The sequence below is a fragment of the Schistocerca cancellata genome, chromosome 9 (assembly GCF_023864275.1).
Source record: "Schistocerca cancellata isolate TAMUIC-IGC-003103 chromosome 9, iqSchCanc2.1, whole genome shotgun sequence".
Lineage (NCBI taxonomy): Eukaryota > Metazoa > Arthropoda > Insecta > Orthoptera > Acrididae > Schistocerca > Schistocerca cancellata.
In genome coordinates, this window is record NC_064634.1 from 166914297 (window position 1) to 166927888 (window position 13592).

Consider the following 13592-nt stretch of genomic DNA (forward strand, 5'->3'; position numbering starts at 1 on the left):
TCGTACCTCGCGGCGTCTCAGCAGGTAGCACGAGCAAACGTCAACTGCCACTCGCCCCGCGAATGCGGAAAACAACAAGGCAAGCAAAGATAAGAAACATCGAAGGATCGATAATGTACATCCAAGAGACTGGCGCGCCAGTAACGAGCGCCACGGCTCAGGTTACAGTTTATAGTTACTGATGGTAAAGACATCGAGTAAAACAGAAGTGACAAGAGGAGACATCATCCGAGCCATAGACCGGTCCTTGCGAGACATCGACAGAAATGGACGTTCTGGCGGTGTGGGACACCTTCCATCTGGGTGGGGGCGGGTGATAGAGACGCCAAGCGATTATATTGAAGGCATGTAATACAGTTAACATCCGTCAATAAGCTCGGGAGTGAATTGTAACACTGTTACTACTACTTTTTATCGAACCCATGTAATATCCTCCAGTTATTTTAAAGCCAGCAGCCACCGATGTTGTAAAGTCGCCGCACACGGATCGTACTTTTGAAAGTCAGCGTTGAGCGTGCCTTGTTCAACGTGCTGCTGAACGCTCAGAAACGAAGCGACTTGTGCATAAGATACGTGCGCCCCAGCGTGGTATACACGATCGCAACGCGCTCCAGCGGCGGTTGTCGGCTGTATCTGGCTCGCAAATCACACTCTTTATGAAATGGACGGGCTTAAAATTCCTGCCTTAGCTCTATTAAAACGCACAGTTCCTTCCTTGTCCATATGCAAGCCACGTTGTTCTGTCTATAGTATACATACATGGACATGTTTTAAGGCAAAAAAGAGACTACCCTGTCCCAGTCAATAGGGACGTCGGCTTGTACTGTAAAAGTTCCATTATGGATAATCCGATATAAATTTACAATAGTTCTTCACATAAGACTAAAATTATTTCATCATTTTCGCTTGATCAGTGTACCTATTCAGTAGCAGAATCTTTACATGTGAATTACAAAACTTAAAAAAATGGCAAAATATCTTATTGCAAGTAGTGCAAGCTGTCCTGGAGATTAAACCAATCGAACCAACTCTGTGCTCAAAGAGAGTACACATATATTTACATAACATTGAAGATTACAGTATATACTTTTAATTTAATATGAAAGTATCAGAATCTATCAAAAACACAAAGACTGGAAAGAAAATATTTGGATGCATCACAACGTAAACCACCAACACATTATACCCTTCGCTACGAATCTGTGATGTTAGTCATGGCGCCTTTTTTTTTTTTTTTTTTTTCTTTATGTTCGTTGTATTTGGTCGTTGCGGACGTCACGTGACATCTGTTGAAGTTCGGTGCTGACCCTTTCACTCAGTATTTTTATTGCAGAGAGCTGCTAGCTCACGCTGAGCTACCGTGCAGGCAAATAGCTGTATTACGAACTGAAATTTAACTATAGCAAATTGTACCATTGGATCCTCCAAATGCCGTTGCCTTCAAATGGGATACTCTCGTAATACGGGAGTTAGATTAATTCTTTTACCACGAATACGACGTTTCCCGTCATTTTATTACAACGAATCAAACAATTAACGACAGGTTTCCGAGAGATCCTGAATGTGCTGGTGCTCAGAAACGGCATATATACATACGGGCTTGAACTGAAAACTGATATGGCGTCTCACAACTGTATACTGAAGGTAGATGGCGCATATGTGACGTAGATGGCGTTCTCCCATCTCATTAGTCAACGTTCAAAAGTACGTTCAGAATACCTGCATTGCCAGATATTGCCCTGCACGTTGGGAAAGACTCCCCAACGTGTTTTTCCCACGCTATGATGTCAGAAACTCGGCACGCTCAACGGAGCATGTGTCGACGGCTTAACGTTATAGCATGCTTCCTTTTGCCCCCTCGTGGACGCCTCTGCGTGTAGTGGTATTTTAACTGCTGATGTATCGTGTTGTCTGAGGCAGAAATGGATAACTCCCTCCAGATCCTCGAGCGCCATACACTCAGCATCGGCTTCCGCATACGCCTCGTGTCCCCTACGCGGACCCTCTACGACCTGATTCCTTTCCCCCATCTACTCCCTTTCCTCGAACATATTCGCGTCCTCTACACCTCCCGCCACCTTGATCCCCCTCTTCCCCTGGTTGTTCCTCTCCTCTCCAACCCCCGCCCTCTATCGCGCCTTCAGCTCTACACCCTTCATCTCCTTTCCCAAGGTGACTTCTGTCGACTCTCCCTCCCGGATGATGCCCTCTCTCCCTCGATTTATCCCTCCTATCATGTCTGATCCTCACCTCCCTCTCCCTTCCTCTGTCCTTTTCCCGGGCTTCCTCTTCCCCCCCTTCTCCATCTCTTTTTTTTCCCCAACCTACCCTCTCTTTGCCTCCCTTCTCTCGCCCGAGTCCTTTTCGCTCTTCCCTCCACTGCCTTTCCTTCTCGCGTCCACCCAGCCTGCCCCCCACCCTTTTCTATGTCCCCTCCCTCCATCGGCTCCCCCTTTTTTCTTTTCCTCTCTTCTCCCCCCTTTTCCCCTTCGTCAGTCTGGGTCCTCCCCGCCCTCCCCCTCCCCCCCCCCCATCTGCCGGTGTGCTAAGTGAGTGTTCAGTGTTGTGCATCCCCTGTCAGTGTTGCAAACAGCCACCATACTGTTGCTAGTTGTGTTTTTTATCTCATACGAACAGAAACCAGACTGTCGCCTTGTTTTTTTTAATTGTGCCTGTCTACTTACTGTGTGTCTTCATCCACATCGTCAGCACAGTGTTTTTATATTTTAAATTCCACAACTTTCCACCATTTTACAGGTTTTTAAAATGTCACCGTTTTATCGCCTTTTTTTATTGTTTGTTTATATTCTCATTATGTTTTTTAACTTTTCTGTGTGCTGTAGAGCAGCATATTACACTGCTGCCAGCCCGCCCCCCATCCCTCTGGGGAGAGGGGGGGGGGGGGGAATCGAAATGCAATAAAGGAAAATAAAAAAAATAAGCACAAATGGAGGGAGGGGCAGTGGAGGAGGAGGATGAGGAGGAGTACGGGAATAGCCCAGCATTTGCGTAAGTGGCAGTAAGAAACAGAGGCGAGTAAGTCGAAATTTTTGCCCTCTCCACTATGACGATAGCGTGTATTTTGTACGTGCGCTAGTGTTGAGATTAGCGACTGAGGGAATGGCGTGTGTTCTGTGCCGGCAGACCTGCGCAAGCAGTTCGAGACGTCGCCGTACGGGCGCGCGGTGCGGCTGGGCGCGGGCGCCGAGCTGCGCTGCCTGCCGCCGGCCGGCGTGCCGCCGCCGCGCGTCTACTGGCTGCGCAACGGCGCGCCGCTGGAGCCCGACAGCAACGTCATCGTCTCCAGCGAGGGCCACCTGCTGCTGGGGCAGGCGCGCCTCCAGGACACCGCCAACTACACCTGCGTCGCCGAGAACGTCGCCGCGCGCCGCCTCAGCGAGCCCGCGCTGCTCACCGTCTACGGTCAGTACCCAGCAGCTGCACTCTTCCAGGTGCCCAGTACTTGGAAGTGCACCCTGACCTAGCCCGCCCGGTTGGCCGTGCGGTCTAACGCACGGCTTTCCGGGCGGGAAGGAGCGCCGGTCCCCGGCACGAATCCGCCCGGCGGATTTGTGTCGAGGTCCGGTGAACCGGCCAGTCTGTGGATGGTTTTTAGGAGGTTTTCTATCTGCCTCGGCGAATACGTACTGGTTCCCCTTATTCCGCCTCAGTTACAATACGTCGGCGATTGCTGCGCAAACAAGTTCTCCACGTACGCGTGCACCACCATTACTCTACCACGCGAACATAGGAGTTACATTCGTCTGGTGTGAGACGTTCCCTGGGAGGTCCACCGGGGGCCGAACCGTACAATAACCCTTGGTTCGGTGTGGGGCGACGGAGGGGTGAAGTGGACTGCGGTAGTCGTCGTGGGGTTGTGGACCACTGCGGCTGCGGCGGGGACGGAGCCTCTCCGTCGTTTCTAGGTCTCCGGTTAACATACCAGACAATACAATACAATAAGCACTCCGTTTCTTTCTCCATGTCACTACGAAGAGTATTTTATAGCAGGAGACACGTTCGTTACCTCATAAATGTAACTTATGATTTACTAGATCTTATTATTAACTAGGTTAACGCCCGCTGCTTCACTCGAGTAGACCACATGGCCTGCAGAGACATTTTTTTGTTTTGTTTTTATTTAGTCGAATTTTTATGTTGTTCCTGTGGTGTCACCGCCAGACACCACACTTGCTAGGTGGTAGCTTTAAATCGGCCGCGGTCCATTAGTACATGTCGGACCCGCGTGTCGCCACTGTCAGTAATTGCAGACCGAGCGCCACCACACGGCAGGTCTAGAGAGACTTACTAGCACTCGCCCAGTTGTACGACGACTTTGCTAGCGACTACACTGACGAAGCCTTTCTCTCATTTGCCGAGAGACAGAATAGCCTTCAGCTAAGTCCATGGCTACGACCTAGCAAGGCGCCATTAACCATTTCTAGAGAGAGTCTCACTTGTATCATCAAGAATGCTGTATACAAATGATGGATTAAAGTTAAGTATTCCAGCAGCTACGTACTTTTCTTTATAGCATTCATTACGTATCCTGTTTCAGACCTAACGCCAGCCGGCGTGTGTAAACGCGTGCCTTTCGGTTACCCGTCACTGTGGACTGGCTGTCTTGTCAGTCCACTACAGTTCCCAAATTCAAACACCTTCTAAGAAGAGATTTCGGGATTGCAGCCGGTCCTCGTAAACTTTGCTCCACAGTATTTCAACTGGACACATGCCAGTCATCTTCAGGGGGCCATCAGTCTTCGATGGCGTCCAACATCACTACCTTCTCTGATTGGACTCTTGAGGAAGTATAGACTGCTATTCCTCCACAAACGTTCAGACACCTCACTTAAATGTTCCCAGCGGACTTCAAAGCGTCACAAAAGCGAAGTCTACACACACGCCATGTTAACGTCCAATAATTGGTGTCTAGATACTTTTTATCATATAGTGTACGATCAGATCACCGAAGTTAAGCGCTCTCCGGCTTGGCTAGTAGTTGGATGGGTGACCGTCCAGTCTGCTGAGTGCTGTGAGCAAGCGGGGGCACTCAGCCATTGTGAGGCCGAATGAGGAGCTAAATGGGAGAGCGTTGTGCTGACCACATGCCCCTCCATATCCGCACCCAGTGACGCTTATGGGCTGAGGATGACACGGCGGCCGGTTGGTTCCGTTGGGCCTTCATGGCCCGTTCGAGAGGAGTTTTTATGCAGTGGACGTGTTACAGACCATCTTCATTTCAAAAGTAATCCTTCTTCTTATGGGCTTGTGTTCAACTCTGCGGTGGGTTGCAGCAGTACGCTACTCACCATATAGCGGAGAAAGGTGGAACAAAAAGACTGTCGGAAAGTTAGCCGCCAGAGACTGTGGTCATAAAAGTGTTAGTTGTGATTGAGAACGTGTGTGTTGTCTATTTTTGAGAAAGTCCTTGTTGGCCGAAAGCTAACTTTCCGACAGTCTTTTTGTTGTGCCTTTCTGTGACTCAGCATCTGCGCTATATCCTTTTCATAATATTGTTACATTCCATCCTGGATGCTCCCCTTCATTTCCGTGTATGTACCACACAGCACATGACTGGTAACCTGATGCACATATGACTCCGTTGGTCGTCCCCGGCGTTTCCTTCCCTCAATGGATCTTTCTACTACTGTTCCAACGATGTTATCGTGTCTTAAAACGTGTCTTCCGACCCTGGCTGTTCTTGCTTGGATGCGCCTCTAGAGAGAGATGGTTTCCTTTGTTCTTCTCAATACCTCCCCATTGTTAACTGTATCTCTCAAACTGATATTCAACATGCTGTAGGACCAAATCTCCAGGGCTTCTAGCTGGCTTCTCTCCGTTCTCCTACTGTACACGTTACGCACGCGTATAGGACGACACGCTTGACAAATATGACGAATTCATGCATTTGACCAGCAGGAGCACAATGCACGATAGTAGCTCGAAAGAAACTGAATAAAACAGGCGAAAGCTGCTTTTAAAAGAACTTACATGCCATCAAGGAAATTAGTCTGGAATTAAGGAAAAGCATAACGAAACCATTTGTTTGGAGTGCAATACATCAAGAACAATAAAATACGGAACAACCATATATTCGTTAAACACCGTAAATCTTCCTGAATGAGCTGATCAAAATCCTTTGATATTCGCAGAGTACAGGAGTACATTACACAGTGCTGTTTGTCGTCGCGAGTAAGTACAGATGGATTGATGACAAGTAATGTCCATCACAACTTATGGCTTCCAGAGACCGTACTGGGAATGATCATAACAAAAAAAAATGTGAAGGGGGCTGAATATTTTGCAAGACAGACGCCTTACAATCCTGAAGCTCAGAGACCCTGTGACACGGTGCGTTATCAGACTATCTACTAGAAATTTTTGTTACCGTTACTACTAACGCCATTCAGATAATTCAAGAAAAGGCGAAATAATTACAAAGATACGTACGTATTATGAGCACAAATTAAAAAAGGCGTCAAACCAAAATGTATGTGGAACAGAGCGCATTCTGTATTTTGAGTGCAACTTAAAGATGTTGGAAATCTGTTTTCACCAACATGAATGGTTACAAGGGGCTGATGACGGAATGGTGCTGTTTTTTTTGCTAACTCAGTATCGCCGGTGAAGCAATGATAAACTTTGTTTTTTTTTTAAAAGACGACTGAGATTTTTTCCCCTTGAAAATAGCAGTTACTGATGAAACGATCTGAGTGGCATAGCTGTTTTGTAGGTGTGACAAGAAAGAACAGAGGAAAAAAACATTCTTCAAGATACACATTTTCTGTTGTTCTCGCGACTTGCTCTCGGCTAGCAGCGTGGAAGTCCATCCCGTGCTCAGTGAAATGTGCGTCTCCGATACAATACGCAAAGTCATTCTTGAAAATGCCCTACCTGAATTCTTCTCCAGTGTCCTCAATACTGCACCATCTCTCCCGTCAGTACAACAGATCGGAGTCTGCATGTTAACTAAGCGTATTCCAGACGTGGGAACCTGCGGCAAGCCGACCCCATTCACATGCCAACAGATACGGCCAACCAAACTCACATACCGAAGTGTCCTCTCAACCCGTCGGCCTACGAATGGGGTCATTTACAAATACAGAGCAAGCAACGTCTATGCAAACAGCCGCACGCGCGTTTAGCTTGTCCATGGCGCATATTCGATGCTTTCTCCTCCATCGTCATGGACTTGACGTAGTTTTCATGCTTCGAACAGCAGGGACATAATAAAGATCGCAGCAACTAATCAGATGATAAGGGCGCTCTGTATCTTGTGGTGAGTATTTTTACTTTGCTCCATACTGGAATGCTAATCTTGGGATTTGGTTAAATTTTTAGGGTCTGGTGCTAATAAGATCTCTTTTTTTATGACTTTGAGGAAATTATATTTGAATGCGTTAGACAAGCAAATTTTGTAATCAAAACCGGAAGTTGCTAGCAGCGGTAGTGTAACAATAACATACTAAATCTCTTGACTTTATGCGCAGTTAAAATGAACGAGAATAGGCAGGCCAGGAAAACTCAAATGCCCCATATTTATTGTGGACAGGCGCAAGAAGTGAGACTCTAGCATTACATTTACGGTTTCGTAATCAAGCACGTAGGACAGACTATAGTGAAGGCTGGGTTAACCCAAGTGGTGGCTCGGAACTAGAAACGATGCGTCGCCCTTGCTTACTTCATGTAGGCCTAATACATTTCTGTGGAAATATAGTAGTAAAGGTAAGAGAATATGACATCAACCGTGAGGTGCATTAGATGATATTTTGCTCAATAGAACTTTTCGATTGCATTAAAAAAAACGTGCGCCCGTGAACGTGCACGCGCGCGCACACACACACATACATACATACACAGACACACACACACACACACACACACACACACACACACACAGACACACACAAAGCTACCCTATCATATAAATGCAATAAGTAAAAAATGAATATCTCAAAAATTTCTTTTTCTCGCTTGCGTCCTAGTGAAATCTTCTACCACATCCCGGAAGTCAAGAGAACTGGTCACCTGATGTTCAGCTGATAACAAGACGAGAGCTGAAATACGCTCTTCTTATGTTACAGCACGCAATTTGTTCTTGATAAGGGCTATTTTGGAGAGTCCTCAGCTTCATAATTTGCAATTGATATTGAGAGGAAAATTCGGTACACAATCATCACATTTGGAAAAACGTCATCAAGAACGTTTTCAACCTATAATTCATATTACTCAACTGGTGAAGTGTTTAGCAGTATTTCTTTGAGGGAACACTTCAAATATTCACTAGAATGAAGAATTTCACAACGAAAACTTGCTCCATCAAGATCACCTCGGTAGTTCTCACAAAGTTTCGACATTTCTGTAAAGAATTCTTTAGCTTCTTGCTTTACCATATTGCTTGCGACTACTTCGCAATACTTTTCTTCTCTCTGTTTTACTTCTGACTGTAGTTCATCCGTCCCCGTTGATCTATATCAACGCCCGTCAGCAGCTGACGGTATTAATATAAATCTAATTTCGTTCTAGATGGCTGCAGGTCATCAGTGGTGTCAGTTATTTCGGACATGTCCGGAAGAACAGACACCATATCCATATAAGTATACAGTTCTGGCAATACCGGCCATAACCTTCTTCTTCTGTGCGGATGTACATATATTGCCCGAACTCTTACGGGACTTGGTAAGAATATCTTCCACGAGTAATGAGTGCGTTGGGGTGGGACACTACGAATGTAGTGTGGGGACGTACAAGGTGAGAATGTGGGTCTCGCGGGAGGCGTGTGCAAGATAGTCCCTGCAGTCGCACTGTCCTTTGTGCTCTCGGAGGCTCAGATGGATAGAGCGTCTGCCAGGCAAGCAGGAGGTCCCGGGTTCGAGTCCCGGTCGGGGGCACACATTTTCACCCGTCCCCGTTGATATACATTAATATAATTCTAATTTGGTTATCAGTTTGTGGCGGCATTTAGTAGCGGTGGTGGTAGACTATCTGCGTCAGGCCTTGAGCATGGTCTTCAGAATTGTCGAATTAGACAGTCAGCAGGATCCCCAGAATGAATTAGAATCGAATAGCCTCTCCAATGCGTGATGGCACCTCCAAGTTGTGCCTACACTGCTCAGGCGTTGTTTCTTCACGAACAGTGTAGAGTCACTCGTTTTCCATCAATCTTACACTCTCTATATGCCTTATTTTTCCTCTCCTAACTTTTTCTTTGCTTGCGCAGTCCCCTGATTTGTCGCCCATAGAAAATGCCTGAAATGCCTGGGAAGACGTATAATTTCATGTCATCCTCAAGCCAGGAATCTTCATGAATTGACACAGCGTGTGTTTCACGCACGGCAAAAAATTCCTCAAGACGACATTCTTATGCCACGATGAACACGAGAGTGTATCCGTGCCCATGGGAGTCAAACCTCATACTAATGTTGATGATGGACATTATTTCCGATTGTAATGAAAGATTAAGCTTGAATAACAAGTGCACTGTTTTTGGTGTACTGATTTCTGCTCATTTGTTACTAGTTTTCCGCTTATTAGGCCATCTTCAGGAGATAAGCCTAAAACTAGTTTGAAATAAATAAAAATCAGTGGAACAAAGACATTGTACTTGTTATTCAACCTTAAATAGAAGTAACGGAAGTATCCATAAATAAGAAAGTTTAGGCATTGTAGATAAATTACACACTGCCAGAAGAAAATTTCCAGAATGAAGTTTTCACTCTGCAGCGGAGTGTGCGCTGATATGAAACTTCCTGGCAGATTACAACTGTGTATCAGATCGAGCCTCGAACTCGGGACCTCTGCTTTTCGTGGGCAAGTACACTACCGACTTTCTCTCTGATGTCATTTTGTTCGTTGCATTTGTTCGGGGCGGACGTTCCATGATACAATTTCGTCGTTGATCGGTTCATTCAATTTTTTTTATTACAGAGAGAAGCTAACCCTCTGACCGAACACGCTGAGCTACGGTGCCAGCACCGACTGAGCTACCCGACTCACGACCCGTCTTCACAGCTGTAATTCTGCCAGTCCTGGAAGAAAGGAGTGCTAGTTCTGCAAGTTTCGCAGTAGAGCTTCTGTGAAGTTTGGAAGACAGGAGATGAGGTACCGGCAGAATTACAGCTGTGAAGACGGGTCGTGAGTCGTGCTCGGGTAGCCCTGTCGGTAGAGCGCTTTTCCAAGAAAGGCAAAAGTCCCGAGCTCGAGTCTCGGTCCGGCACTCACTTTTAATCTGCCGGCAAGTTTCAGAAGAAAAATTAGCGCACCTGGAAAGACAACGTAGATTTTGATCCGATGACAGCATGTACCACCTGGATGACAGTACACGTTCTTATAACGATTTCAACGTCGTCCACCAACAAATAGCGTAGTGGCATAGCTATCAGAGCGCCTCTGCATCTACCCTTTAAGAGGGAATGCTCACAGCCAGAAGGCTCAGTGTGGTGCAGATGTGTGAAGCAAGCTGGAAACCCTGCAACCGAGATGCACTAGTGCTGCCTACAGCCAACTGAGCGAGTTTGAAAGGGTCAAATTGTGGCCTTCCGAGTGGCGGGACGGTACTATCGGAGAACTGCCACACACATTGGACGTTGAAATGGTTCTTTATATGCGAAACCATTATCATACACTAGCCCTATTTTTCGATACCACAGATTAATGAATATTTTTCTACGTAACGTCTCATATTTTTCACTCTATTCAAATTTGGTTTCATTTTTATATGTATGTACGTCGATATTTTGAGATGTTGATGGTTCAAATGGCTCTGAGCACTATGGGACTCAACTGCTGTGGTCATAAGTCCCCTAGAACTTAGAACTACTTAAACCTAACTAACCTAAGGACAGCACACAACACCCAGCCATCACGAGGCAGAGAAAATCCCTGACCCCGCCGGGAATCGAACCCGGGAACCCGGGCGTGGGAAGCGAGAACGCTACCGCACGACCACGAGATGCGGGCTGAGATGTTGAAATCGATATAATATCTAGTGTGAATATCTTTGTACTTATTGTTATCTTTGATGCTGGCTTGTGACTTTTGGCGCGGAAGCGTACAGGGCAGTCATGTTTTTGTGTTGAATATGAACAGTCTTGACTTTGTGTTGGAAATGAAAAGAAGAGTCTGAGTTGTGGACAATGAAAAATGTTGTGAGTTTTATTAAGAACAGTAACGGCTGCGAAACTGTATGATGAAGTAATGTTTTGAACATGCGAAAGTATAAAAATTTTAATAAGTGTGAAATTTTGTGAAAAGTGAGTGTCAATAACTATTTTCGTGACCATTGTTTAAAGAAGTATGAAGCACATTGCAGTGAAAAACATAAATCATCATATTAATCCTGAAAGATTGTCTTCGTATGTTCTTCAAGTCGGCGTAATTAACATCCCAGTACCTTTCGCACCAAGAGCTATAGTCATGCTACCTAGACAACAATTTTAATTATGAGCCAAAGCCAGAGCGAGATCGTCGTTGGATTGCAAACACAAGATAAGTGATATTATTGTTAATTTTGGTTCAAATGGTTCAAATGGCACTGAGCACTATGGGACTCAACTGCTGAGATCATTAGTCCCCTAGAACTTAGAACTAGTTAAACCTAACTAACCTAACGACATCACAAACATCCGTGCCCGAGGCAGGATTCGAACCTGCGACCGTAGCGATCTTGCGGTTCCAGACTGCAGCGCCTTTAACCGCACGGCCACTTCGGCCGGCCTGTTAATTTTCATCAGTGAGTGTAATCAATTGATGTAGCAATACCTGCCACATTAAAGACCTTATAGTTGTGCAATAAAAGGATTATACTTTGAGTGCGTGACGTGATAATTTTTGAACTAATTAACCGTTAGTGGAGGTAGTGTTATAACGTGATGCGTCAGTTGTGCAACGATGCTGGTATCAGTGGTCACGTTAACATTTACACACCCGTATACCAGGCTCTGGACGTCCAAGCAGCATAGGCTCCCGCCAGGATCGTCGTATTGGAAGGGCAGCAGTGGCATAGTAGCATCGGGTAGATACCACAGCATAGATAAGAAAGCTTGTGAGCCCAAATGTTCCAACAAGAACTGTCGCGAACCGGCTATTAGCACTGGGACAACGGGGGCGCACATCTCTAGCCCGTCTTTCACTTACGCCGCAGCATCGACGTGCACGGCTCAAGTAGTACTGTCAAAGGATCACTTGGGTGATGGAATGGTGCGCCGTGGTCTTCAGCGATGAAACCAGATTCTACCTGCACCCAAGTGATGGCCGCTTACGCGTACGACGTCGACCCAGTGAACTCTGTCTTGAAGAGTGCATTCCTCCCACTGGCCCCACCCCAGGCCTTATGGTATGTCGTACGATAAGCTACAGCTCTCGTTCACCTTTAGTATTTCTAGAGGGGACGCTAACAAGTGCTCGGTACGTGGAGAATGTTGTTAGAACCGTTCTTCCAACAGGAAGGTGATGTGTTGTTCCAACAGAATAACGCTTGCCCGCGCACCATCCGTGAAACTCAACGTGCTCTGCAAGGCGTTCAGCGACTTCCCTGGTCAGTAAGATCTCCAAACTTGTGCCCAGTCGTGCACTTGTTTGATATGATGAGACGAGACGTGACTCGTGCAACTTGTAAATCAACAACTCTTGCAGAACTACATGGATAGGTCCATGTGTGGAATGATGTATCCCAGTAAAATATTCACCTTCTGCACGATCAACTCCGTGTCAAAGTCAGCGCCTGCATTGCCGCCCGTAGAGGCTATACCACGTACTAATATGGGTATTTCAGCATGCGTCGACGCCCAGTATCTCAGAACCGCTTGGACTATTGATCTATAAATGTAATCGTTTCGCCGGCCGTGTGACCGAGCGGTTCTAGGCGCTTCAGTCTGGAACCGCGTTGCTGTTACGGTCGCATGTTAGAATCATGCCTCGGGCATGGACGTATGTGATGTCCTTAAGTTAGTTAGCTTTGTTGTTGTAGTGGTCTTCAGTCCAGAGACTGGTTTGATGCAGCTCTCCATGCTACTCTATCCTGTGCAAGCTGCTTCATCTCCCAGTACGTACTGCAGCCTACATCCTTCTGATTCTGCTTAGTGTATTCATCTCTTGGTCTCCCTCTACGGATTTTACCCTCCACGCTACCCTCCAATACTAAATTGGTGATCCCTTGATGCCTCAGAACATGTCCTACCAACAGATCCCTTCTTCTAGTCAAGTTGTGCCACAAACTCCTCTTTTCCTCAATTCTATTCAATACCTCCTCATTAGTTATGTGATCTACCCATCTAATCTTCAGAATTCTTCTGTAACACCACATTTCGAAAGCTTCTATTCTCTTCTTGCCCAGACTATTTATTGTCCATGTTTCACTTCCATACATGGCTACACTCCATACAAATACTTTCAGAAACGACTTCCTGACACTTAAATCTATACTCGATGTTAAAAAATTTCTCTTCTTTAAAAACGCTTTACTTGCCATTGCCAGTCTACATTTTATATCCTCCCTACTTCGACCATCATCAGTTATTTTGCTCCCTGAATAGCAAAACTCCTTTACTACTGTAAGTGTCTCATTTCCTAATCTAATTCCCTCAGCATCACCC

General features: G+C 46.1%; 1 protein-coding gene across 2 annotated transcripts in view; it reads left to right on the forward strand.

The window, feature by feature from the left end:
- Window positions 1–13592, forward strand: part of LOC126100237 (netrin receptor UNC5B) — a 345034-nt gene that overhangs the window by 231447 nt on the left and 99995 nt on the right. The window contains exon 5 of one of the 2 annotated variants that reach the window (XM_049910817.1): window positions 3145–3423. The exons of the other annotated variant lie outside the window; for it this stretch is intronic. Within the exon in view, the coding sequence (XP_049766774.1) occupies window positions 3145–3423 (279 nt within the window). The remainder of the gene's footprint in view (window positions 1–3144; window positions 3424–13592) is intronic. 2 annotated transcript variants of the gene reach the window in all.